Source organism: Puma concolor, chromosome C1 (assembly GCF_028749965.1).
Source record: "Puma concolor isolate L17-30 chromosome C1, mPumCon1.1.hap2, whole genome shotgun sequence".
NCBI classification, from domain to species: Eukaryota; Metazoa; Chordata; class Mammalia; order Carnivora; family Felidae; genus Puma; species Puma concolor.
The window spans coordinates 938,923-966,422 of record NC_141674.1 but is presented as its reverse complement, the minus strand read 5'-3'; the positions used below and the strand labels follow the sequence as shown (position 1 = coordinate 966,422).

Below are 27,500 nucleotides of genomic sequence, written 5' to 3'. Positions count from 1 at the left end.
CAGGTCGGCCCTGTCCTTTCCCCAGAGAGCGGGCGGCTGAACGTTCCCAGCACACCACTGCTTCTATCACAGGATCAACTAATCTCAGATCCACAAAATGATCAGCCGTGGTCTCCATACCAGTTCATGTTCCTTCCTGGCTAAGGTAAGCGAAGCATTACCGGATCTGCAGACGGTCAGACATGCTTGAAAGATGCACGTTACCAAGTCTGCCCTGAATGGCCGCTCGGGGAGCCCCCCAAGCCCCCGCCGCGCATGCTTCCGCCTCATGACAGGCACAGCGCCGGAGTGGAGACAAGGCGCCCAGGACGGGTGGGGCAGGTGGGAGCACCTTCCCCGGTGCAACGACGCAGTGTCCAGCTGGGGACCAGTTGGAACCACGACAACCTTGATCAAGCCTGTTTTAATGTCACTGTGGAACAGAATCACGCGATGGAAGAGAAGTGAGCAGGCTTACAAAGCAGAAGCGTCCCCATCAAAGCTTAGCTGCTCTGTCCAGGACTGAACTACCGTGAAGGCTGATCAGGGCACTGCCTTGGTCTCCTGAGACTAAGCAAAAAGTGCCATGTGTCCCCGAGAAGCTCCAGAGGTAAAGGGACGTGAGGGAGAGCCTGTGTCCGGGGCGGGCGACTGGACAGTGTGTCTGGGCCTGTGGGTCCAGGCCCGGCTCCTCCTCCGTCCTGGCTGGAAGGGGGCGCACAGATTCCCCCTCCTTGCCTGCCCCCTGGGGGCCGCAGGAGCACCCTCCCAGGCCCTCGTCGCTCCCCGGGGCCAACTCGCAGCAACGAGAACAGTGCCAGCTGTGACACCCGCACCCATGAGCCCACACTGACCGAGACAGATGTTGGTGCAGAAATAAACAGAGCCAAGAGTCAACCCTCAGTGCGGAACCCAGGTAATTCATACAGACGTCCCTCAGAGAGGGGGTGTGCCTCCCTGCCCTCAGGTGTGGACTGTGCAGTGACATCCCTCCCAAGAGGGAGCGGGGTCGGCGGCAGACACAGCCCAGCCGGGTGATCGGGGCCACAGCACAGCGACAGGCCATGTTGGGAGTGGGGACCGGTGATTTGATGAGAGAACGCTCCGCCTCTGGGGTTTCCTCCCCAAAACCCACACCCTGGTCCAACCACGAGAAAAACACCCGAGAAACACAAATCAAGAGACGCTGTGACCAGCAAAGCACCTGACCAGCAACCGTCAAAAACGCCGCGGTCATCCAGAAAAAGCAAAGTCTGAGAAACTGTCACAGCTCAGAGGAGCCCACGGAGATGGGGGAGCTAAGTGCCTGTCACGTGGGGTCAGAAAGAGGATATGGAGGAAAATGAAGAAAATCTGGATGAAGTGTGGACCTTAGCTAACGGTAACCTATTGAAATTGGTTAGTTCCCTGCAACATACACACCAACGCAGGCGTCAGTAATGGGAGAACTACGGTACTCTGTGCTACCTTCCGAGTTCTCCGAAAATCCACAAGTGCTGTAAAAAATAAAGTCTATTCACACACACACACGCACACCCGTGTGGCCGACACACCTGGGTGTCCACCCAGCTGCACCTTCTCAAATCCACTCAGGGACAGGGGTGTGAGAGTCACCACCAGCCGACAAAGGAAAATGACTCACAGCCGCTCCTGGAAGGCCCTGGCCTCGTCCTGGTCCCGTGGTGATTCAGGGCCCTCGGGACGTGCTGATGATGCACAGCATCCACGCACGCCCACGTCCGTCGTGAAGACGTCTCCGACCCCAGTCCTCCTGCATAATTTAGCCTCAGGAAGGTATAATCTAGGTGGTGTCCAGGTAAACACAGCAGCAGGGACACAACTATTTACTCACATTCCCTCCCAAGAGCAAAGCCAGAGGAAGGAAAATACCGATAAAAAGAGCAGCAAAGGAAGGAGCAGCCCTACGTGGGGACCCGGAACGCAGAGGGCCCGGCAGTCAGCAGGCGACCGGGCGGAACGGGACGCCAAAAAGCCCCCCAAAAGCCCGGGAGTCCAAAGCTCCACGTGCCAGGGAGTGGGGTGCCCGCGGCGCAGACTCCCAACCTCTAAAGGGGAGGCCCCGTCCTCACCCGGCGCAGCGGGCGGACCATGGGCTCAGCCTGGGGGATGGCGGCGTCCCCTCACCCAGGTGGGGCACACCGGCCCCTGCCCAGGAAGGGTGCCCCCCTGGCCACCATACTCTGGCCTCCCCCAGCTCTGCAGCGCCCCCCGTGTCAACACAGGCAGACAACGAAAGGTCACCCAGGGGCTGCGGAAACCTTCCCAGGCCAAAACGAAGGGAGGAAAAGAACTTTGGCGGAAACAGAGCCGTGTCGGGAGCCAAATGAAACACCGGACGAGACTTCACCACTCACTCGACTGAACAACTGTCATTCCTGTCTGTCACCACTCCGAGCTCACACCGCGCTGCCCTGACTCCCCCAGTCTTCGCGGTGATGGGGAGTCACGCCCAGGGTCTGGACCACAGGGTGGACGGGGCTGTGACCTCGGTCATGTGGCTGGCAAGGGGCAGAGTGGGCCCTTGCACTGCAGCAAAGAGCATAAACTCGGGCCCAGCCGTGGGGCACAAGTCTCAGTTCCGTGTGGCTGTGATTGGGGAAAATCGCTTGACCTCTCTCTGCCTCAGGTGCCGTTGTCACAGGATGGAGACAACAGTGTATCCTTCACTGGGCCATCGTGAGGGTGACTCCAGCTCCTACGTGGGAGCCTTGAACCAGCACAGTGCTCGAGAACGTGCACAATTACATCATGGGGGCCCTTGCCATAATTAATAACCTCAAACAAATGATGTGATCTCCCACCTCTGAAACAAGAGAAGGTTACTATTTTAAAAAGGAACTTTCGAGGGCACGTGGGTAACTCAGTTGAGCATCTGACTCCTGATTTCAGCTTGAGGTATTGAGCCCTATGTCAGGCTCCGCGCCTGTTATTAAAAAAATAACAACAACAGAAAAAAAAAAGAAAGAAACAAACTTTCAGGACACAAAAAAGAGCTCTTGGAAATTAAAAACTAAGGACAAGACAACACACTTAAAGATGGTTAAGACATGAAATATGGAAGATATCTCCTAGAAAATAAAACTTCTCCTAGAAGTGGAAAATAGACAAGAAAATTAGAGGATCAGTCTAAGAGTGCCAATGAATGACCCACAGTAGCTCCAGGAAAAGATGATAGCATGAGAGGAAATCATCAACGAAATAAATAAAGCCTCCCATGCCTGAATGTCTTCAGTTTCCATACGGGAACTTCCCAGCACAAGAGACAAAAAAGGCCACATCAAGACACATCGTAATGAAACCTGAAAACACTGAAGACAAAGAAAAGGTCCTAGACACTTTCAGGAGAAAAGAAAACACACACACACACACACACACACACACACACACACACACACACACGTCAAAATGGCTCTTGACTTCTCAATTGGACTGGAAGCTAGAAGATGCTGGTGCAAGCCCTTCAAAGCTCTGGAAGGGGTGCCTGGGGGCTCAGTCGGTTAAGCATCCGACTTCAGCTCAGGTCATGATCTCGCAGTTCTTGAGTTTGAGCCCCGCGTCGGACTCTGTGCTGACAGCTTGGAGCCTGGAGCCTGCTTCAGATTCTGGGTCTCCCTCTCTCTCTGCCCCTCCCCTGCTTGCGCTCTGTCTCTCAAAAATGAATAAACATTAAAAAAGCTCTGAGAAAGGGGCACCTGGGTGGCTCAGTCAGTAAGTTGTCTGACTCTTGATTTTGGCTCAGGTCATGATCTCAGGGTTCGTGAGATCGACCCCCCTGTCAGGTTCCACCCTGAGAGTGTGGGGCCTGCTTGGGATACTCTCTCTCCCTCTCTCTCTGTCCCTGCCCCGCTTGCTCTTGCTCTCGCTCAAAATAAATAGATAAAAAAAATTAAAATGCTTGGGGAAAACAGTTTCCAATACGGGATTCTATACCTAGCTCAACTATCATGAGAAGTACGGTTAGCGCAAAAGCACTTGTAAACCAGATCTCAAAACATCTACTTCCAGGCTGCCTTTCTCAGAAAGTCTGTGAAGGATTTCTGAACCAGAGATTAAGCCAAGAGAGGGGATGGTGGGGCCAGGGACGGAGGAAGCAGGCAAAGAGGGGCAAGGGGTTACCCAGGATGATGGCAGAAGAGGCCCCAGGACAGACTGTGCCAAGGCCCTGGAGGCACCAGAAGGGATATGGTGCAAACATCAAGGGGGTGGGGGCTACCCTGCTGGAAAAATTACATGCAAATTTGAGATAAGACTTCTAGAAAACTCCATGAAAAAAAGGCAATTATTATTTCCAAGAAAAACTAAAAGTTGTACTAAAAAAATGTAATTCTAGTGGCTCATGACTATCTTTGGAATCCGCCATAATGTGAACACTCAGTGATTAAACAATAAATGGTGATCTAACACTATTTTGGGGGCAGAAGAAGGGAGAACTGACCTATTCCAGAGACAGAGGGGAACAGATAATGTCCCAAACAGAACAGTCTAGAAACAGCAGCATAAACGTGTTATTTAGAAATCTGGAAATAAATGCCAAGAACCCGCTCAGATTGAAAGTGAGCTCCTCCAGGAGGTGGAAGGGGCAGAGATACCTGTTCTGTCCTTTTAAACCACAAAGGACTATTCAACACCTTAAGACAGAAATATATCAAACTCAAAATCAAATCCAAAATATGAGAATAACATACAATACAAACTTTATACACAAGCCTTTAGCGGTAACGGCATGGTTCCCTCACCAAGACAAGGCACGTCCAACCTATGCCCGACGTGACTTTGTTCAGTTCCTTCCACAATCCCAGCTCACAAATGGGTAAACAGAGGCACGGCATCAGGGTGCCATCAGGGGCCAAGTGAACAGGCAGCCCTGGTGGGCGCTGACCACCCACCCGCTCTCCACCTGGGGCCCTTCACCCCGGCGACGCTCCATATTGCTACAAATCAAATCATTTTAAATTTCCCAGAAGAGAAGTCAAAAAAGCAAACTGAAAACACACACACACACACACACACACACACACACACACACACACACTCAAACCACCAAACTGAACAATAAAACAAATTCAGGGTCCCCTCCACCCACCGACATCGTGGATACTGTCTCTCGTTCACCCAGCGAACGCGCAGGCAGCAGCGTGAGGCTGGGTCAGCAGGCGTCTCTGTCCGACTGCACGCAGAGCGCCTTTGAAAGATTCCTTAGCTGTCAGCTAGGCATTCCTGCCTCTCCTGGTTCTGAACCTTGCTCAGGGGAAGTGGCAGAGCTGCCGGGTCACAGTTCGGCTGCCTGGGGTGGGGACAAATCGGCCGGGTCATCCTGGAGGCCTCAAAGACACAGAAGGAGACACAGAGACCAGTCGTAGATGAAGTGCCCTACTCTACCTATTTAGGATAATCCTAAAAATAAGCTGCCACTCCAAATACACCTGTGGGGGTTTTGCGGCGCTGTCTTCCGTGCTGTAACTTTATTACCAAAAACAATCTCAACGCTGGATGAGAAATTGGTTCAGAAGGCTTACTTTGCTTTTCTGTCCCTCCCATAAAGCAACACACACTTACAGAGTGGGCTCCCTGGGCCTAGAGCTGGGACCCCACAGGAACACAAAAGGCCCATCCAACTCTTAGGGGCAGTGGTTGTGGGGACAGTGGCCCTAAGTGCCACTCACTCTGCAAGAGCAAGGGAAACGGCACAAGCAAAGGCCCTGTGGCAGCAGGGATTAATTAAGCAAGACCAGCCAGACCCACCCAGACCCTGGCCCCTAAACTCCTCTTTGCCGTGAGCAAGGAAGGGGGAGGCACAAAAAGTAAACTTTCTCGGGATGCCTGGGTGGCTCAGTAAGTTAAGGGTCTGACTTCGGCTCAGGTCACGATCTCACGGTTCATGGGTTCGAGCCCCACGTCGGCACGTCAGGTCCTGCGCTGACAGCTCAGAGCCTGGAGCTGCTTCGGATGCTGTGTCTCCCTCTCTCTCTGCCCCTCCCCCACTCACACTCTATCTCTCTCCATCTCATAAATGAATAAACAGTTAAAAAATTATAAAAAAAAAAAACACCTTTGTTCGTTGGATATAAACACCAAAGACACATCAAACCTGGAATAGAGGTTTATCCTCAGTAGGACTGGGCTGGCTCCCCCTCTCCCCAGAAAAGCGTGTCCCTGAAACAGCTCCCAGTCCTGGGAAAGGAAACACCTTTGGCCTGCTCTTTGGACCCTCAGGAGTCTGGAGCCTGACCCCAGGCACCCGCCGCCCTGAGCTCCGACCCGGTGGCTCGACCCACAGGGGCTCAGTCTGTAACATCTGGGTGGTCAGACGAGATGTGGCCTTTGCCACTACACAAACAGCAGAGGGGACAAGGCAGGAATATGGACGGCTTCGGGGACAGGGAGTGCCCACTGGAACTACGGACAAGCCCACGTCCGCACCACGGCGACACCTGACAGGAGGGACTGAGGGTGGCATCCACCGTGCGGAGGGAACCATCCAGGGCTCTCGGCTGCTCTGGGTGACTGACTGGTGTCCAGGCGGCCCAGAGCCGATGTCTGGAAGGTCAGCAGGACCACACTCCCCGCAGAGTTGGGCAAACGGCACACACAACTCCTTTCATGACTGTCAGCGGCTCTAAACTTTGTGATGGCACCTTGTCGGCGGCTGACGCGCTAAGACAGGAGGGATACGAGACCCCACGCGGATTTGACCAGGACAGACACAGGTGAAACACAGCCCAGACCCCTCTGACGGCAGCAACACACACTGGGGTCTTTTGGGGGGTTCGCTCCCCCAACCTGTCCCTGCTCTTTGGCTCTGACCAAACCCTGTTGAGGCCCCGGAAGCCACCTGCTCAGGCCCAGCTCCGGGTCCCCCCGCAATGGGTCAGCACCGTGAGGGTTCACATCGGCCTCGCACTAGCAGCACGTGACCACACGGAAGGAAAGAGGCCAAGATGTCCCAGACATCCCAAGAAACTATGACACAGCTAATTTCTCCTCATTGGCAAGCACACACGTGAGCCGACACCCCTGCTCCCTCTCCTCTCCCACGCACCCATCAGCACACCCTGAATTTCCTAATTCAAGGACCAAAACTAACGAGTTACCCCTGTGACCCGGGCTGGCAGGACAGGGACGATCCCTCCTGCTCCTGGGGGAGGGGTGGGCTTGCTCAGAGGCCTCCCCATCACCCCGGCACCGTCCACACGAGGGGCCATCCCATCCGCCCCGGCAGCCCGTCCCCCCAGGCCGTCGGCTCCCTGCCAGCCCCAGGGAGGGGGGGGTGCCTGCTGTGGTTGTTTTCTGGGTTTTTTTTTTGTTGTTGTTGTTGTTGTTTTTTACAAAAACACCTTGCAAAATGGACGTCAGAAATCACCCCCGTTCCCACATCCCCACCAGCAACCGAGCAGCCCCTAGGCGCATCTGGGTCTACCTCCGACCATCTCAGCACGGAAAACCGGACGCTGGCCCCACACTCATCGCCGACACCCGAGGACCCCACTGGAGCGAGCCGGGCACGTCAACACCGGCCGAGCCGCCCAGGCTCCGACACGACGCTGTCGTCAACGCGAACACGGGGCCGGACCGGCAGGGGCACGCACAGCGGGAGCAGTCCTGCGGGGCCCGGTGCGGGAAGGCAGGTGCTGGCCGCGGCCGGGGGCGGCGGCCCCGCGGACCCCTCGCCCGCAGCGATGCGGAGGGAGCAGCCGGCGGCGCTCACGCACGGTCACGGTGGACTGGAGTCGCCCGGACGAGCCCCCCCCACCCCCCCCCCACCGCAGCCACGCTCCCTGCGGCCAGAGCCCCCCGAGGACCGCGAGGCCGTTCATCTCCCGGGGCCGCCCGGCCGCACTGACAGGCCGCGCGTCGCTTCCCGGGGATACGTTTCCTTCCGGCACCCCCCGTGTCGGCAGCTCCTCCGGGGCCTGTCAGCTCGGAAACAGGAGCCTCCGGCCGCCCGGCCGCCGCATCCCTGCCCCCGGCGCCCGTGGCTGGAACATCTGTGCGGCGCCGAGGCTGCGGGCCAGGCCGCCGGCCGGGACCCAGCCGCCGGGCAGCATCGCCGCCTCGCGCGGGGCCTGCAGCCCCGGACAGAAAGGCACAAGCGATGTGCATTACTCACCGGGCTTTCTTCCCCCCCCTGCTCGGCACAGGGTTCTTTATGCTCTACGGAGCGGTGGGCGTGAAGGGAGGCATCTTCCTAACCCTCCCTGCGCCGGCGCTGCCCTCCGCTCCCCTCCGGGCCCACCGCGGGCAGGGTGCGCTCAACGGCGAGGAGCAGGTATTTAAAGGCAGGCTGGCCGGCCCGTCCCCCGCCTCTCACATCCCTGCCTCCTCGTGTCTCCAGGCCGGGTGGTACCCGGCTCCCCTGGGAAGCTGGGGCCGGCAGCTGAGGCACCAACTAAAACACGGCCTGGATACCGAGGAGCTGACGTCACATGAAAACAAGCATCTCTGCATTAGGACGGTCCTGAAAGAGGACGCGGGGCAGCGGCCACAAGGAGGGCAGCTCGGCCTCAGAGCCTTTGGAGTGCAGTGTCTGTGGGGACAGGGCCCAGGCGGCTGTGCCCCCCCCCCCCAGGTCAGGCCCCCGGGCAGGGTGCGGGAAAGCAGGGGCCTTTTGAGTGCGAGTGACCCCGCCCCCCCACCGCCCCGCCGGGTCCAGAGACTCAGAACGCGTCCCGAGGCCTGGGTGCCGTGGCCCCAGAAGGGAAGGGGGACAGAAGCCACGGTCCCGGCCATCGTGGCTACAGGGGAGCCCACCCCCAATTCCCTCCAATTCCCAAAAACCCCAGGAAAAAGACACTGTCAGCCTAGGCCGGGGAGCTCGTCCAGCCTGCCTGGAGTCATTGGACTTGCAATGACCCTCCATGGCCGGGATTCACGCTGGGGGCTGGGGGCTCAGGGGCCACCTCTCCCCTACCGAGCACCAAAACACACCCTGCCCGAGACCTGCACACGCCTGGTTCGAACACCCCCACCCACCACTTACAAGCAGGCGCCGGGGCTCCCACATCTGTGCTCGCTCCTGCACACGAACAGACTCAGCGTCAAAGCTCTGGGTTCAAATTCCAGCCCCGTCAGTCGCTCACAGTGGGGCCTGAAGTCACTTGGGGGCTCCAATCACCCTGCCGCTGAGTGGCCACGGGAAGGCATTTCACACACCGCGAGCCGTGAAGGTAACACTGAGGCTCCCCCCGAGGCCCAGGGCCCCCGAGTCTCCACCACAGGGAGCGAGGGCTGGGGGACACAGGCTCGGGGCTCCAAGCATCAAGTTAAGAATGGCTTGTAATTTCTCAAGAACGTGGAATTTACACAAAACACGCATTTGAGAAATTTCAGCCCCTGTGGCTCATCTGTCTAAGGCAGCTGAGGCGCTGGGGCACAGACCGCTTGATTACTACCTGGCCTTTCCAGAAAGTGTGCAGACCCCTGGCTGAGACTACAAAGTCGTAAAGTAACTGAACCACCACGTCTACACATGGCTCAGCGGGAAACCCCAACGTAGCCCAAGTCCACCGCAAGCAAAGCCTTGAGCTTTAGGGCACAGCCCCTGTCCTCAAGCCAAGCGTACACTTCAATCCGGACCAGAACATCCAGTTTCGAAGATCTCAGAAAACCCAGGCTCAACTGGCCGGCTGCTAATTCTATCTAACGGAAGCCGGAAGCCGGTACTAGTTGGATGACTAGCTTTGAGTTTGTTGCAAGTAATTTGAGACAAAGGTGGATGAAACACCATTTTTATGAAAACAATAGACACACCTATAAATAGCAGGGAATGGGCATATTCCAGAAGGACTATGCGCCGGAGGGCTTCAGCCCCCAAGTCCCTGCTCCACCAACTGGTCCAACCTAGAGCCCCTCACCCCTGGGCTCTTCCCTCCTCCCAGTACTGCTGACAACCCTCCTGCAGGGCCAAACGCACCCACAACCGCCTGCAGGGCCCTTATACGCCTGACCAGCTGGGCGGGCGGGGGGTGGGGGCAAGCTGGCCTCGCCGCAGACTCAGCTCGTTCCTGGAGCCCCCACGCAGCCCCGCGAGGTGGCCACTAGTACAGACCCCTTTACAGGGAAAGGAAGCCCAGGGAGGCACACCCACCTGCCTGAAGCCACACAGCAGGCTCACCTCGGAGCTGAGGGTTGGACCAGCAGCACTGTGAGCACCCGCGTGTTACACCCACCACCTTCTCCGGTCTCACGAACACACTTCTTACACCACAGACTCTACGCCCGGCTGGTGTGTGGGTCACGCCCAGCCAAGTCCCCCTCCCTGAGTAACCCTCCTCCAGGCAGCCGTCCAGCCTCAGGGAAGCTTCTAGCCAGACTGTGCCCTGGGCCATGGGCGGGGCAGGCAGGAGCCAGAGAGCAGGGCCAGGGGAGTGAGGCTGGGCCTGGCCCGGGGGTCCTGCCACGGCCCAGCAAGAGGTTCTCTGCCACCCCCTTCCCGTCACCACAGCTCTTCCCCACCAGCCCCAACCCAGCCCCTATTTTGGGGCCACTACTCCTCTGAGCCTCTGGACAGATGTGTCCAGGTGAGCCCAGCGTCCCCCCACACAGGTCAGCAACATTTGTCAGCCTGTGTCAGGATACCCACCTTTAACATCTCAGTCTCAGGCTGTGGAAACCTTCCTTCCCGGGAGTGGAAGTGGAAATGGCCTGGGGCCGGGCCTGTTACCACCCGCCCCACAGCAGCTGGTAGGACTTCAAAAGCTCCCAAACGCCTGGGGCTCCCGACAGGTGAGGAAGCCTGTCCCAGCCCACAGGGCAGCAGACAAAGGGCAGATAAAGGCAAGCTCACATCATCGTCCTGGCCAACCCCAGACCCACAGGGTCACGCTGGGGGGTGGGTTTGACCTCTCAGGGTCCTGACCCAGATACAACCTCCCTTCAACCACAGAGGCCTTGCCCCGGGGGCCAGGCTCAGGCCCAGAAGCCACTTCTGCTGCCCCTGCCCAAGAAGGGAGCCTGTCTACAGGGCCCAGTCCAGCTCTAAGTCAGGCGAGACTCCTCCTCCTCCAGGAAGCCCCCTTGGGGCATCACAGAGGCCCCGGCAGGGAGCCTCTCTCACTGTCAGGATGGGCCCCTCTTGTTAACGGCATTGAAGTCCACCACCTGGGCCTCAGTCCTCTACGGACATGCTGAATAAGCACTTACTGAGCACATACAATCCCATCACTCGCGTTGTTTTACAGACAGAGGCGGAGTCACAGACACTCGGGGGAGGAGCTGGAGGGAAGAGGCAGCGCCCACCACCAGGAGCCAAGAGTCCGAAGGCGCCCTCTTGGAGCCCCCTGCTCAGACTTCAGGCCTCAGACCCAGGCAGGGCAACGCTGTGCTGCGCTGGTGGCCCTTGGCTGCAGCAGCCCTGGGGCTGGGGAGTCAGAGAGGGGCGGCCCCTCCCAGGAAGGGACCTCGGACCCCGCCCACCATCAAGCCCACGCAGCCTCCGCTGTCTCGCCCTCACCCTCACCCTCACCCTCGCCCTCACCCTCACCGGGCCGGCCCCACCCCCTTCATCTGGTGACACCCCCAGTTAAGAGCACTGCTCTGCTGTTTGTCACAGTGACCGTCTGCTTCCAGGGAGCCATGGCCCAGGCGTGTGTGATGCATTAGTAACGTCCCCCCCACTCCCAAGTGAGACAGTTGCTGCATCTTGCGGGTAAAAAAGCCCAGGTTCCCTGAGCCCCAGGTACAAACCAGAGCCAGGCATGCTGCATCTCGGGCCCAAGAGCTGGGGCCACTCGAGACGCATGCACGTTCCAGACGGATCAAAGACCTAAACGCAAAAAACAAAAGTCTGCCCTTTGGGGTAGCCAGAAAGGAAAATATTAACAGATTTGAACACGCAAAACTCACAACAATAACATTTCTGCGTGACCGGAGGTACAAAAAGGCACGAGACAGAGGAGCGGCTTGGGCGACGATGTCTGCCTTGCACACCAGTGCCGGGAAGAGCCCGCCCGAATGAGAACCGGCGGGTGTGGCTGTGAACGGAGCTGCGCACGGGGAGTGAGGCCCAGCCACTCGCGAGGCCACAGAGCCCCTCTGTGCAGCCACCACCTTCCTCTCGGCCTCGGGTGGCCTGGAACGGCAGGTAGGCGTCCCACACTGTTTCTGGGCCTCAACAAACTGCTAGGGCCACCCCAGGCCTGCCTCACTGCGGGTCCCCTCAGGGCCACGGGTGGCCTGCTCACCTCTCCCACAGAGCCCTGGCCGCCCAAACTGCCAGGATTCTTAATTCCTTATTGTGCCACAGGCCTCGTCCCAGAAAGCCCCGGAAACGTGCTGCCACTTGGTGGGAGGGACCCTCCTGGGTCACTCGGCTCCTGCGGGGCCCTCGTTGCTGACGGCAGGGAGCCTGGCCTCGCAGCCGAACCCCCAGAGCACATTCACCCCATCACTTGCACCCGACAGGCAACCTCAGGCAACTGAGGTCAGCTCGCACGGGACCCGGGGCTGGACCGAAGTCAGGCCGCCTCTAAAGGGGGGACGCTCAGGGGACCCTGCTGACAGTTCACCCCGATGATGCCTCAGCAAGTACAAACTGTACGGTGTGGCCAAAACCAAGCTACCCGTTTGGGACTTTTGAAGCCTGGAGCCCGCGGGAGAATGTTCACAGCAGGGCTCTCCAGAAAGAGCAGCCGGGGCAACAGCCAAGTGCCCACCAACACGCGAACGGATAAACACACTGCGGGAGATCCAGATCCAGACAGAAGGTAATAAGGACACAGAGGTCTTCACACAACAACGCAAGGCGACCTCACAGACACGTACAACGCTCCGCTCAACAGCCGCACCCACGTTCTCAGGCGTCCACGGGACATCCTCCGGGACACCACAGGTGAGGCCGCGAGTCTCAATGGATTTTAAATTTTTTTTTTTCAACGTTTTTTATTTATTTTTGGGACAGAGAGAGACAGAGCATGAACGGGGGAGGGGCAGAGAGAGAGGGAGACACAGAATCGGAAGCAGGCTCCAGGCTCCGAGCCATCAGCCCAGAGCCCGACGCGGGGCTCGAACTCACGGACCGCGAGATCGTGACCTGGCTGAAGTCGGCCGCTTAACCGACTGCGCCACCCAGGCGCCCCTCTCAATGGATTTTAAAAGATAAATGTCACACAAAGTGTCTTCTCCGACCACAGCAGGACGGAGTCAGAAGCAAATCACAGAAGGAAATCTGGAAAAGTCTCCCTGTCCACCAATGAGACAGCGGATGGATCAAAAGAGAAATCACAAGGGAAATAAAACTAACTTAGAGACGGACGAAACCAGAGGCGCGGGGCGCGGGGGGCCCTGCCGCTGTGGAGCCAACACCAACACCGGAAACCAAGGACGGTCGCCTGCCAGCCAGCTAAATTCTCGACTTACGGAACTGGAAGAAGATGGAACTAACCCGAAGCTAGCAGGAAGAAGGAAATAACAAGGATTGGAGCAGAGATCAACAAAATGGAAAATACAGAAACAACAGAAAAAAAAAAAAAAATCAATGAAAACGAGTTGGTTCTTTGAAAAGATCAACAGAATTGACAAACTTTTGGGGCTCCTGGGTGGCTCAGTCGGTTGAGCGTCCGACTTTGGCTCAGGTCACAATCTCGCAGTTCGTGGGTTCCAGCCCTGCGTCAGGCTCTGTGCTGACAGCTCAGAGCCTGGAGCCTGCTTCGGATTCTGTGTCTCCCTCTCTCTCTGCCCCTCCCCACTCATACTCTGTCTTCTGTCTCTCAAAAATAAATAAGAAACATTAAAAAAAAAAAGGATTTCTCAAGGGGCGCCTGGGTAGCTCAGTTGGTTAAGCCTCCAACTTTGGCTCAGGTCACGGTCTCATGGCTCATGAGTTCAAGCCCCGCATCAGACTCTGTGCTGACAGCTCAGAGCCTGGAGCCTGCTTCAGATTCTGTCTCTCTCTCTCTCTCTCTCTCTCTCACTCTGCCCCTCCCCCACTCATTCTCTCTCTCTCTCTCTCTCAAGAATAAACATTAAAATAATTAAAAAATAAAATAAAATAAAACATGGCTTCTATAAATAAGTAAATGAATAAAATTTTAAAAAGGATTTCTCTATAAAATAAACAAACATTAAAAAAAAAAAAAGAAATAGGAAATATAAACAGACCTACAATCAGTAAAGAGATTGAATCAATAATCAAAGATCTCCCGACAAAGAAGGCCCTGGCCCAGACAGCGTCACTGGTGAATTCTACAGAACATTTAAAGAACTAACATCTATCCTTCTCAAACTTTTACAAAACGCTGAAGAGGAGGGAAATCTGTGAACTCATTCTAGGAGGCCGGTGTAACCCGATACCAAGCCAGGTAGAGACACTACAGGAAGAGAAAACTACAGACCAGTATTCTTATGATCACTGATGCAAAAGGAAACAGAACTCAGCACCATAGCATGTGACCAAGTGGGATTTGCCCCAGAACGCAGCAATGGCTCCACATGGGAACGACCAATCAGTGCGATACGCATGAACAGAATGGAGGGAAAAGCCACACAACCACACGGTCAGCTCCACTGGCAAAGAAAGGGCGTTTCATGAAGATAAAAATCCTTTCATGGTAAAAATACTCAACAAACAAGGGAGAGAATATGGCAGATGGGGAGGCGGAGAGAAGGAGAACAGGGGAGCTGCTGGCTGAGAGATGGCTGTCGATGGTGGGTGTGGGGACCCTGGGGACTGGGAAGGTCTCAGGAACCATGTAAGGAAGTTCCTGGAGCAATCCGGACCCTTCACACACCCTGATTTCCAGCCGAGCACCAAATCTCTCCAGTCTTTGTTAGATTCTCGCAAAGTTCTAGTCACTGGAGGTGGTGGCTTAGGATGGGAGCTCCTGGAAAGTCTGGCGTTGTCTGGTTTTAGACAGATTCACGTTGTAGACATGGACACTATAAATGTTTCCAATCTAAATAGGCAGTTTTTATTTAGGCCTAGAGATGCTAGAAGACCTCAGGCTGAAGCTGCTGAATTTCTGCATGTTAGAGTTCCCAACTCTATGGAACGTAGTTCCATATCCTCTTGACAAAAACTCCTTCTTTTATTTACTTACTTTTTTACGTTTAGTTATTTTTGAGAGAGACAGAGACAGCATGAGCTGGGCAGGGGCAGAGAGAGAGAGAGAGAGAGAGAGAGAGAGAGAGAGAGAGAGAGAATCCCAAGCAGGATCCATGCCGCCAGCACAGAGCCCCCACGGGGCACGAACTCACGAACCCGTGACATCATGACCTGAGCTGAAACCAAGACGCTTAACTGCTTAACCGACTGAGCCACCCAGGCCCCCAAGTGACTTCACCTTTAAAACAACAACAACAAAATCCTCGGCAAACAAGGAACAGAAGGCACCACGCGTGTTTTCTACCCCCAGCGCCAAGCAGTGAACTCAATTCTGATGCTCTCTACCTGAAGTCAGCACCAGATCCCACAGGTGAAGGGTTCGGTCTACGAGACCGCCGCCTCCCCACTTCAGAGGCCAGTCACCAATCCAGGCTGTCAACTGTGTGCTGTCGACCGAATGGCTACAGATGGCGCATTCCCTCAACCCCTCCCAGGTGGGATTAATTTGCTGGAGTGACTGGATTAACTCGGCAACAGACAGACGGAAGAGATCCACAAGGCAAGGTGTGGGGGAAGGGCGTGGGGCTTCCACACTCTCTAGACAAGCCCCTGTGCCCACGTCTCCATGGGTCACCGCCAGACACCGCCCCCACCCACCCTCCTCCCGGGGTTTTACGGAGACATGATGGATTCAACCTCCAGCCTTTCTCCCCTCCCAAGAGGTCGGGGGAAGACTGTAAACTGCTCTAGTCACTAGGTCTTTCTGGTCACCGCCCCATCCTGAGGCTATCTAGAGGCCCCACCCCAAACCCCCTCATTATCATAAATTCTAATGTGTGCAAAAGGTACTCTTAAAGAATGACACTCCCATGACCAAGAATGACAAAAGACTTGCCCAGGAGATTCCCAGGGACTTAGGAGCTCAGCCAGAAATTGGCGACAAAGACCATATACAAGTCTCATTATGGCCACAAAGGAAACTACGCACCTCGACGTGGTAAAAGCCATATATGAACATCCCCGCAAGCATCTCCCTGAGTGCTCAAAGACTGAAAGCATTTCCTCCAAGATCAGGAACAAGACAAGGATGTCTGCTCCCCTCTTCCACACACTAGAAGTTCTAACAGCAGTCAGGCAAGAAAAAGGAATAAATAAAAGCACATCCATTGGAGAGGGAAGAGTAAAATGATCTCTGTTCACAGATGATACAGAAAACACTAACGATCCCACAAAAAAGTCGTCGGAACTAATACACAAATTCAGCAAAACAGCAGGATGCAAAGCCAACACCAGAATCAGCTGCATTTTTATACACAAGCAACGAGCAACCCAAAAAAAGAAATTCAGAAAACGCTCCCATCTTACAATAGCACGAAGAATAAAGTACTTACTAAACCCACGAAGGAGGTCAAAGACTTGCACACTGAAAACTACAACATCGTGCTGAAAGTAAAGACAATAAAAGTAAACATCCCGCGTGTAGGGGCCGGAAGGCTTCACGTCGTCGTCGCGTTAATACCACCCGAACCAACCAAAGATTCCATGCAACCCCTAGCAAGAGCCCAACGACAGGTTTTTGCCGAAACAGAAATCCTCATCCTAAAAATCATCTCCAGGGACCCAGAACAGCCAAACCATCTTGTAAAGGAACAAAGCCGGAGCCCTCACACTCCCCGATTTCAAAACGTGCTACAGTAACCAAAACGGCGTGATGTTGGCATAAAAACAGACTTTCGACGTCCAAGAGAACAGACAGTCCAGAAGCCAACCCTCCCACGCCGGGTCAGGTGACTCTTGAGAAGGGCCGTTCAATGGGGAGAGGTTGGTCTTTTCAACAAACAGGCACTGGGAACACTGGACGTCCCCATGCCAAAGAATGAAGCTGGACCCCTACACCTCACGCCATATACGAAAATTAACCCCAAATGCATCAGAGACCTCAATGTAACACCTGAACTTATAAAACTCTTAGAAGAAAACGTAGGAGAAAACTTGACCACATTGTAGTCGACAGTTTCTTGGATGGGATACCAAAAGCAGAGGCAAAAACAACAAAAACGGACAAACTGGACTTCATGAAAAGTTAACAGTTTTGTGCATCAAGAGACACGATCCAGAGCGGAAAGACGACCCACAGAGTGGCAGGAAGTATGTGCAACCATACAGCTGATGAAGGGTTAAAACCCAGAACGTAGAAGGACTCCCCAAACCCAGCAGCAGAAACATTAACAACCGCACTCAAAAACGGACCAAGGACACAAACGGACATTCTCCAAAGAACACACCGCGTGGCCAAGAAGCCCAGGAAAAGATGCTCAGCGTCACTCACCCTCAGGGAAATGCGGGTCAGCACTACGAGAGGCCCCCTGACACCCATGGGGATGCTTCAGAAAACGGAGGGGCACCTGGGCTTCTCAGTCGGTTGAGCATCTGACTCTTGATTTCGGCTCAGGTTATGATCCCAGGGTCGGGAGATGGAGCCCCGTGTGGAGCTCTGTGCTGAGTGTGGAGTCTGCTTAAGATTCTCTCTCTCTCTTCCTCTGCCCCTCTCCCCCACTCGCTCACTCACTAAAATGAAAAAAAAAAAAAAAAAAAAAAGGAATTGGAAACTGGTAAGTGCTGGTGAGGATGTGGGGAAATTGGGACCCTGTGCACAGCTGGTGGGAACAGTGTGGAAGCCAGTGTGGCAACAGAAACACCATATGGCCCAGCATCTCCACTTCTGAGTATATATCACCCCCCCCCCAAAATTGAAAGCAAGATCTAAGAGATATTTGTACATCTGTGTTCACAGCAGCACGATTCACAAGAGCTGAAGCAAGGAAGCGACCCAGTGTCCACCTGTGGCTGATAAACCAAACGTGGTCCATGGATACGATGGAATATCATTCAGCCTTAGAAACACAAGGAAATCCTGTGATGCTACAGGTCATTCGCTATGTGGATGAACCTTGAGGACGTTCTGCTACGTAAAATAAACCAGTCACAAAAAGACAAATCCTGTTTGACTCCCCTTACGTGAGGTACTTCGACTAGTCAAAGTCATAGAACGGAGAGCGGCAGGGTGGCCACCAGGGGCTGGGGGAGGTGCCGGTGGGAACAGAGCTTCAATTTTTTTTTTTTTTAATGTTTGCGTATTTATTTTGAAAGAGGGAGAGAATAAGCACGAGCAGAGGAGGGGCAGAGAGAGAAGGAGAGAGAGAGAATCCCAAGCAGGTTCAGTGCAGAGCCAGACGTGGGGCTCGAACTCACGAACCATGGAATCACTACCTGAGCTGAGATCCAGAGTCCAGAGCCCGGGAGATGGATGGTGCTGACTGTTGTGTAACAGGGTGAATGTGATTAATATCAACGAACCAGCCACTTAGAAATGGTCAAGGGGCACCTGGGGGGCATCCAACTCCTGATTTCGGTTCAGGTCATGATCTCATGGTTCACGGGATCGAGCCCCACGTCGGGCTCTGCGCTGACAGCGTGGAGTCTGCTTGGGATTCTCTCTCTCCCTTTGTCCCTCCCCTGCTCACACCCATGCACTCTCTCTCAAAATAAATAAACTTAAAAAAATGGTCAAGACGGCAAGTCTTACGCTGTATGTAATTTACCACAGTAAAAAACCGGGAAAAGAAGCAACGTGGTTTTGACATGCACCATAACAGGGATGAAGGTGGAAAATGTCATGCTAAGGGACAGAGGTCAGTGACAAAGTGCACCTCCCATGACTCCATTTACAGGAAATGTCCAAAGCAGGTAAATCCAGAGCCAGAGCGACAAGCCGTGGCCGTGGGGGGCTGGGTGGAGCGGGGAATGGGGAGCGGCCGCCGACGGGCGGGAGGGAGAGGTGGCACAACACTGGATGTCCTAACTGCCACAGAGTCACTCACTCCACAGTGGCCCAAACGGTGCATTTTATGTTATGTGTACTTTACACGATCTTGTGAAACTCTATAAAAACGACTAAGTTCAGATTAACAACCCGAATAGAATGTGCTGGACGGTGTTTTGCTGCAAGTGGGCACAGGCCAGATGGTGCAGGGTGGCCCTTCCAGCTGGACGTGCCCAGGTGCCACCGCGGGACTGCACTTCTGCCGCCCATCCGTCCATCAGTCCGTCCAGCCCTCCTCTCGTGGTCCCGACACAGCTCTGGGGCGCCACTCACCTGGCACCTGTCTGACGCTTCTCGCTCCCCAGGCATCAGGTGTGCTGACCAATAACACTGGACGTGAGTGCCCACACAGGCACCAAAATCTCACCGCACACCGTGGCCATCGGTGACCAGAACAGATTTTTTCTTGGCATTAAAATCAAGCCAGAAGAGCAAAGTACTGGGGACAAGTCCAACACTCAAAGAGCCCAGAGCCCAGGGGACGCTCATGAGGAAGGCGCTCTGCTCACACACTCCTGGCCAGCAGGGTGAGGCAGCCCTTGTCCTGTGTGCCCGGTGCAGGGGTGTGGGTGTGTGCGGCCGGGATCCGTGCGCGGGGGGAGACAGCACCTGTCAGCCAGCCTCAGCCCCTCCCTGGGACCGGCTGCCTGCAGGTGCCGGTGGTATGATCAGCAAGGCTGAGTGGTCATCCAAGCTCCAGAGCCACCCCTCAAAGCATCTCAAGGACGGTGCTTTCGAGAAGCTCCCTACATTCTCTGCATTCCTGCACAGCGACACAGCCACTGCCCGGCACTCCCACGCCTACCACGCTGGGGGCAGGACCCCCACCCTCCTGCACTCCAGAGGCTGAGCCCACCACACAAGGCCAGGTCAACTCCCATCGACAGCTGGGTGCCCCTCTGCGGGGGGGGGGGGCTCCTGCAGGAGGGCCCGCCCCCGGCTGGCAGGTCGGCCCTCTGGCCTCCACGGCTCACTCACGGGCCAGCCCCTCTCCCACCCCCTCCTCAGTGAGTTTCCCGGCCTCCAACTCTCAAGCTGCAGGCTCACCCGGCCCGCCCTGCCCCCTGCTCCCCCTCTGAGCGTTTAGGTGTTTATCTGGCCGTCGCCTGCCTCCCAGCTGGGAGGTCCTGGGGCTCCTGCTGCCCGCACCCGGCCTGGCAGTGCCGGGCGCGGAGGCACAGGCACGACTGAATGAAGGAACGTGCCCCTATAGCTTCTTCCGCTCTCCCCGAAACCGTCCCTCACGTCCAGCACCCGCCCACCCACCAGGGCAGCGCGTCCAGCCAGCCCCGCGGCAGTTCTGCCCCCGTCAGACCACCCTGCTCCACTCCTGCCAGGATTCCACAGCCTTTCTGGCTGCTCTTTCAGGGTCCCCAGTTCCCTCTGGAAGCCCCAAGGCCACTCCCCAATCACCAGCCACTCTCTCCTTGACACGAAGGGTCCCCGAGTCTATCTTCAGCCCCAGTGCTTTAAGCCCAACACTCACGCACACAACCCACTCAATACCTCCACCGGGTCCAGGGGGCCGCAGGACCTCAGCACAGACCAAGGGACCCGACAAGAGGCTGACCCAGAGCCCGCCCCTAGGTCCCCTGTTGGGAAGGGGCTGAGGGGAGCCCAACGCGCAGGCACCCAGGCCGGCCCGGAGGTCAGTGCTCACAACACAGAGGGCAGGGCACCGGGCCGGGGGAGGGTCTGGGTGGCTGGTGAGTGATTTACGCCCCACATGAGTGCCCTGTCTTCAAGGACAGGGTGGGACGGAAGTGCTCTGCCTGCTTGGGGTCCGATGGCCCCTGGGACGAGGTCAGAAGCTCTCCTCCGGCCCCACTGCTCCTGGGACTCCATCCCCTACCAACAGCCCCACGAGGAGACGGCCTGAGGAAGGGGCAAACGACCAGGTGCAGGCGTGGCAGCAGCTGGGGCAGATGCCCCAGCCCGGCCCCTCCCTCCTCAGGGAGATCAGGGCTTTCCTGACTTTTCCTTACGGCACCGACGGACAGGCCAGCGCCGGGAGGGCAGCACTCGCTGGCCACGCACAAGGGCAACGGCAACCACGTGAGGCCGCATCAGCCACGCGCTCTGCCCCCGGTCGCTGCAGGAGGATACATGTTCCTAAGCCACGGACCACACAAGGCACCCATCTCCACATTCCCGACACGATGGGCCACGAATTCGAGCCAGAACATGCAACACGAGTCACAGGAAAATGTACTCACTGTGTTCTCCCGGACAAGGCATGCCTGGCTGCTCGGGGATGCTGGGGAACACTGGACAGAGGGAGAGAGAGCAGTCTGTCATTCGGCGCACTTTGCAGAAGGTCCTGCTCCGAGTCGGGCTTCGCACACAAAGGCCACGTGGCTGACAAGCCCCCTCTGAGGAGATGCTCACGGGGCACAACCGTGGAAGCCCAACCACACCGACGTCAAACCCCCTTTCACGGGAATTCAAAGTCCACTGAAAACTTCGGGGCGAAAGCCGTCGGGGGACTCAGACAGAGCCGCCCAAGGAAGCCGGCCGGTGCGCAGCAGTTAGCCAGCACGGACAGGGGAGGACACACACCTCCTTCACAGAGGGACTTTGGAAAGCACGTTAGATTCCACTTCGTACTCAAGTGGAATCAAAATGAAGTATCTTAAAATATACCCTGGGCTTCCATAATAGATTATTAAAACAGAAGCTTACAAAGTATTAAACCCTGGCTGAAACAACAACCCTTCCCTTAATCTAGAAAATAGAAGTGGCTTTTTAAAGCACCTTAGCCGACGGTGTCCCGGCAGCAACTTAAGAAAGTTTACCGCCAGGAAGTGGGCGGGGCGAGACCTCCAGTTTATAAACCACATTTGCATAAAGAGCCTCAGAACCGATCCTGTACCCACCCACTACCCCAGTAGCAGGGACAATGATGGTCCCACAGAAACCCTGGTCCTGAGCTCTGGTCGCTGCCCTTGCTCCGTGTAGAAGGGAATGCAGACGTGGCTGGTCGGCCACAGCTGCCAGAACCACGCTCAGACACCCTACAGAACCCCGAAAGTAGGGGCGCCTGGGTGGCTCAGTCAGTTAAGTGCCTGACTTCAGCTCAGGTCACAATCTCGCGGTCCGTGAGTTCGAGCCCCGCGTCGGGCTCTGGGCTGATGGCTCGGAGCCTGGAGCCTGCTTCCGATTCTGTGTCTCCCTCGCTCTCTGCCCCTCCCCCGTTCATGCTCTGTCTCTCTCTGTCTCAAAAATAAATTAAAAAAAAAAATTTTTTTTAATTCTTTTTTTTTTTTTTAAGGTTTTATTTATTTTTGAGACAGAGACAGAGCACGAACGGGGGAGGGGCAGAGAGAGAGGGAGGCACAGAATCGGAAGCAGGCTCCAGGCTCCGAGCCATCAGCCCAGAGCCCGACGCGGGGCTCGAACTCACGGACCGCGAGATCGTGACCTGAGCTGAAGTCGGACGCTCAACCGACTGAGCCACCCAGGCGCCCCCAAAAAAATTTTTTTTTAAAAAGAACCCCGAAAGTGCTGGGGGGGCAGCCTGACACCCCCAATTTACAGAGGCTATACTGCAATGATAACAGCTCGCACTTACGTGACTCAACGTGTAACCCAGCTCTGAGCTTACTGGGCTGAGGAACGCTGTGAGCCAGGAGAGAGGCACAGGGAAGTTCTTGTCCCCAGACAGTGGTGCTGTGCACCGTCCGGGCTCCCCCCGCCCTCCTCGCTGGGGACGGGGACGGGGACAGATGGAGGCCAGTGAGCGAGCCCAGGCCTCTGATGTGCCCAGAGATGCTGGCCTCCAGGGAATGGGGACGATGAGGACCAGCAACCAGAACCCAGGCTCCTGTGTCCAGTGAGCAGGAGCTTTTCTATCAGCCACAGCAGTTTTTATTTGGGTTAATAAAACATAAGAGAAAAAAAAAAACCCAAGCTGCACTGTATCCGACATCCTTAAATTCTCTCTGGAATCCCGACATTTTAAACCATGATCCTCCACGTGGCCTCTAGTCCCCCAGGCTGTCTGGGGGACGCTGGGCTCCCATCTCCCCAGACCACAGTGGAACCACCCCACCCCTCCAGCTGCCACTAACCGTGAATGGTGAGCCCTTCATCCCTGTGCTGACAGGCCAGGCGGAAGGCCTCCTCCAGCTCCATCTGGGAGGACACAGTGCAGGGGTCACCTAGGCGGGGCAAGAGACATCGCTGAGGTCACCGCAGGCCTACGGCAAAGGGGTGCAACTCGAGTCTGGAAAGGCCACGTCTCTCTGCTCGGGACCAGCCGCCCACAGCAGAGCTGGGAAGTCCAAGAACCAGCCAGACCAGGAATCAGCTCTGACCAGGGCCCCACATCAGAACCGGTGGATCCCCCAGAGGGAAGTGAGTTCACCCTGAGCCCCGAGAAGGCCACCTGGAGAGCAAAACCGTGCTAACTCTCGGTCGGGCAAGATAAAGGACATTCTTCTTGGCTCAGTCCTGGACGAAAGCAGAGACTCCCTACCCCCATCCTGGATAGGAACACAGAGACGCATAGAACCCATACCCCGGGAGCTGCCCCCCACCCCCCAGCTTTCTCAGATGTGTGCACCGCGGGGCCCTAGCTACTCACCCTCCTGCTTTCCCTGAGAAAAGGAAAATCAGAAGAGAGCTCACCTTTCCAAATCACCTACTGGAAAACCCAGAACGCGAGAGGGGAAGAACAGGGAGGAGGGCAAGGGCTGGCCCAGGCGGGGCAGCGAGACCCCGGCAGCCCTCTCCCCGCTGCCCTGGGGGCTCTCCTCCCTTCCCAGCCCCCAAACCAAGCTTCCCTGAAGGCAGCCTCTTCCCGGAAATGACTTCCAGCATCCCCCCAGGGAAGCTGGCGGTTAACCAGCTTAATTCCATAGTTTTAAACCTCCCTGAGGCAGGGCTGACCTAACTTCCCGCGGGCACACGTGTGGAGGTTTCCGGTCTGTCGTTGCCAGACCAAGGACTACCTTCGTTGTCGACCCACTTGAGGGTGAGCGGGTGCCCCTGGTGGAGACTGCACATCTCTCTCACTTCTTCACAGAGCTCCTCGAAGGTCATCGCCGCGTCTAGGCTGGTGATCAGGATGTCCCTGGGGCAGAGGACGCACGCGGTTCACCAAGGAGCACATTTAAATCAAATACTATTGATTTATTAATAACTGAGTTGATTAAATGAAACATTTCCCAAACAAAATATTACAGGACCCCCACCAGAACCACCGTCCGGTTTTATTCTTTAGTCACTACCGCGAATGCCTTTGCACAGAAAGATCTATTCTGCACAGGGTCCTGCCTAACTGGGGGGAAAGAACGAGGCAGGGGCATCGGGAAGAGCCAGGCAAGCGCTTGCTCAGGGACCAGGTTATTTGCCCATCAAAGGAGGGGGTGGGGGGTGTGCCCAGCGTGTTCAGCTCAAGCCCACGGGCTTCCTCAGACCTTCCCCCAAAGCTGACGGCAGGGACAGCAGCCCAGGCTTGAGCTGGAGAAAGGGAAGACCCACATGGCTGTTCCTGTGACCTCAGGAAAGCGGGCGCTGAGAGGCCACCCAGCAGAGCGTCCGACTCGGGTCCACATCACCTGGAAACCTCCTCGTGACACAGGTGCTGCCAGGCCCTGCTGAGACCCCAGTCACAGCACATCTTCCAAGGCCAAGCTGGGGGCCCCCTATTTTTAAGAATGGCGTCTTCGACGTGTCTGACCTCTGCCCCAAACAGTCGGCCAGGAAGGTGGCAGCACAGTCCCATCGGGGACAGAGCCCCACCTGGACCCTTGCCGCCTGGGTAAGTGAGCGCTGACCTTGGTGGGTGCTTTCCAGAATGCATCCTCGCTGCATTCGGAGGCCTATGCCTCCCAAGGGCCCTGGGAGACACACGGGGCAGGCACGGGTGGGGGTGAGGAGCTGGGCTAGGCGGGAACTGTCTGCACAGCCTGGAGGGGGAGGAAGAGGGGAAGAGGGTGGGGAAGGCCAGGGAGGGGAGAGGTGGGGGAGGAGGGGAGGGGAGGGGAGGGAGCTGAGGTAGGGAATGGGAGGAACGAGAGGGCCACATCAGCCCAGGGAAAGACTCAACAGGTCACATTACTGGCGGTAACCAAAGCGCTCTCCAGGGGCCAAAGTCAGGGGCAGGGTGGGGGCAGTGGTGGCTCAGTCCAGAACCCCCAAGAGCTCCAGTCAACTTTGCCCAGGACCCTCCTCGAGGGCCTCCATCCCTGCCCTCAGTGCCCCACCCTGGAGGCAGGCTGGGGGGGGGGGGGCAGGCCCCACCCACCCAGGCTGCTGGGGTATGGACTTCCTTTCGCTGCGGATCCACTTTGAGTTTTCACAAAGTGGCTGTCGACCGATCCCACAGTTCCTGGCTGGGAAGAGGGCGTCTGTGTTGTGACAGGCCTTCCACAGTTTACTAACCAGCAAGCCAGGATGTTACAGCCTCAGAACTAGTTTTAATGGGCAGACCACCCTTCCAGGCCAGAAACAGGATTCCTGGACCTCTTCAGGCGGACTGGCCATCCTTCCCCAGAAATCATTCCTCCCTGGAGCCCTGTCACCAACTGTCCCACACATACCCTGCTCCCAGGCAACCCAGCTGAGGATAGCAGAAAGGACAGGAGAGGTCTGACCCTGCACCCCAAACAAGGTGCCCTCACGAGCTCAAGAGCCGCAAGCCCCTCCTCAGCTGGGACGATGCACCCTAACTCTAACCCTAACCTTTGAGATGCCCCCGTGGCAAGCCACTATGGCCAAGACGGCCAAATTCACGCGCCAGGCGAGCGATGCGCTCCCCTCCCAGCGCCGGTACCGGTGACCCTCGGACAGCCGGGTCCGATTTCAGGGCCCCTGGAGACCAACACGGATGCAAGGAAGCTCTCCCGCCAGCCTCGTCTACAGCGCGCGCCCGGGGCCAGAGGCAGGATCTGGCCTCTGGGCACCGTCCCCGCCGCCCCCCCCCCCCCCCACGCAGTCCTGCCCCGCGGCTGCTGGGTGTGGGGCGCTACCCGGGCCGTACCGGGCGCTCCCGGCCTCTGACCTCTGTGAGGAGCCCGTTCGCCCCGTTTTACAGCGAGCAGGTGGAGCCCAGGGCGACGCGCGCGGACGCAGAGCTGATCGGTGTCCGAAAGATCCGGTCCCGACAGAACCGCTCCCGGAGACTTAAGGGAACCCCCACCACGCCCCAATTCGCGCAACCACGGGCTGCTCACTGCCCCTAACCTGCGTCTTGCACCCAGGACCTGGGTCATTAAACTTTTCTTAGAACTCCGGCCGGCTAAATTGGGGAAAGTTTAGGAAACCCTGATTCTTACAACTCAACCAGGAGTTTTCACAACTTGACGAAAACTTTAGTCTTTACAGGTTTGTGGCCTTGATGTCCAACCAGCTGAGGCGGGAATGTGTCAGTGCGGTGCCCGGGGCCGCCTCCCGCGCCGCAAAGTCCTCGGGGCGAGTGCGAGCGAAGGAGGGACGCGCGCGGCCGCCGGAGCCCGCAGCGCCCCAGCCTCGGCGCCAGAGGACCCCGCGACCTTTCCCGCGAGCGACGTCCAAGGGCGCCTGGGGCGCCCGCCCCGTCCACGGCTGCCTCTCGGCGAGGGCGCGTCAGGACCTCCCCGGCGCCCCTGCGCCCCGAGGGCCCTCGCCGTCCCTTCCCTCCCGCGCCGCAGCGACACGGCCCTCGACGGCGGGCGCGGTGCGGGCCGGTCCCCGCGCCTGGCTCTGCCCCCCTGTCCCCGCGCCTGGCTCTGCCCCCCGGTCCGGGCCGGTCCCCGCGCCTGGCTCTGTCCCCCGGTCCGGGCCGGTCCCCGCCGTCGGGCGTCGCGCGCTCACCCGCTGGAGTGCGCCTTCAGGCGGACTCGGCAGCCGCTCCCGTCCATCTTGGGGCCGGTCCTGCTGGGCATGGCGCGCTCCCCGGCCGCCGTCAGCGCCGCGCCCCGGGCGCTCGGGCCATGGCGCGGGGACCCAGCGGCCGGCCGGGGCGCCAGGTGGGGCCCGCGGTGGAACGCGGAAGGGCGCGCGCGGGCGCGCGGCGCCGGGTTCCCGGGGCGCGGGTCCGGCCAACTCCGCGGAACTTGGGGGGCGGGCTGGGCGGGACGGGGGCACGGCCAGCGGGGGCGCGCGAGGTGTGCGCACAGAGTCCCGGCGTCAGGCCCGGGGCGGGGGGAGGAGGGGGGGTCGGAACATGGCCGACCCGAGGCCCGGCGGGCGGCCAATCGGCGGGACGGGCGGTCCCGGGGCGGGGGCGGTGGCACCTGCGGCCAATGAGGGCGAGGCGGGGCCGCCACCTGGGCCAATCCCCGGGGGTCCCGGCGGCCGCGACCCAATGGCTCCGCGCGGGGCGGACTACCTGTCGGGCGGGGCGCGGCCCACCTGCGGCCAATGGAGGCGCGCGCGGCCCGGCTCTGCCCGGCAACCGGAGGCGGCGCCCCGCGGGCCCCGAGCGCCGGCCCCTCCGCGAAGTGGGCTCCAGGGGCCGCGCTGCCCAGGCGGGGCCCCTGCGCTGCAGCGCCCCGGGGACCTGTTGGAAACGCAAGCTGTCTTGGGTGCCCCCGCCCAGACTCGCAGAATCGAAACTCCTGCAGTCTGTGCGGACAAGCCCCGGGTAATTCGGAG

The 27,500-nt window shown here is 57.5% G+C and overlaps 1 protein-coding gene across 3 annotated transcripts in view; it reads right to left on the bottom strand.

Moving 5' to 3' along the window:
• The window catches only part of PRKCZ (protein kinase C zeta), a 101,421-nt gene extending 74,419 nt beyond the window's left edge, over nt 1-27,002 (bottom strand). Inside the window, exons 1-4 of one of the 3 annotated variants that reach the window (XM_086715439.1) lie at nt 26,718-27,002; nt 23,873-23,994; nt 22,991-23,080; nt 21,137-21,187 (exon numbers count right to left, since the gene is read on the bottom strand). In XM_086715439.1, coding sequence (XP_086571565.1) covers nt 21,137-21,187; nt 22,991-23,080; nt 23,873-23,994; nt 26,718-26,788 — 334 coding nt within the window. In that variant the 5' untranslated portion in view covers nt 26,789-27,002. Of the gene's footprint in view, nt 1-7,417; nt 7,522-8,107; nt 8,352-21,136; nt 21,188-22,990; nt 23,081-23,872; nt 23,995-26,717 lie in introns of those variants that run through there. The other 2 variants (XM_086715441.1, XM_086715440.1) reach the window with 2 other exon arrangements.
• Between the last annotated feature and the right edge of the window lie 498 nt (nt 27,003-27,500).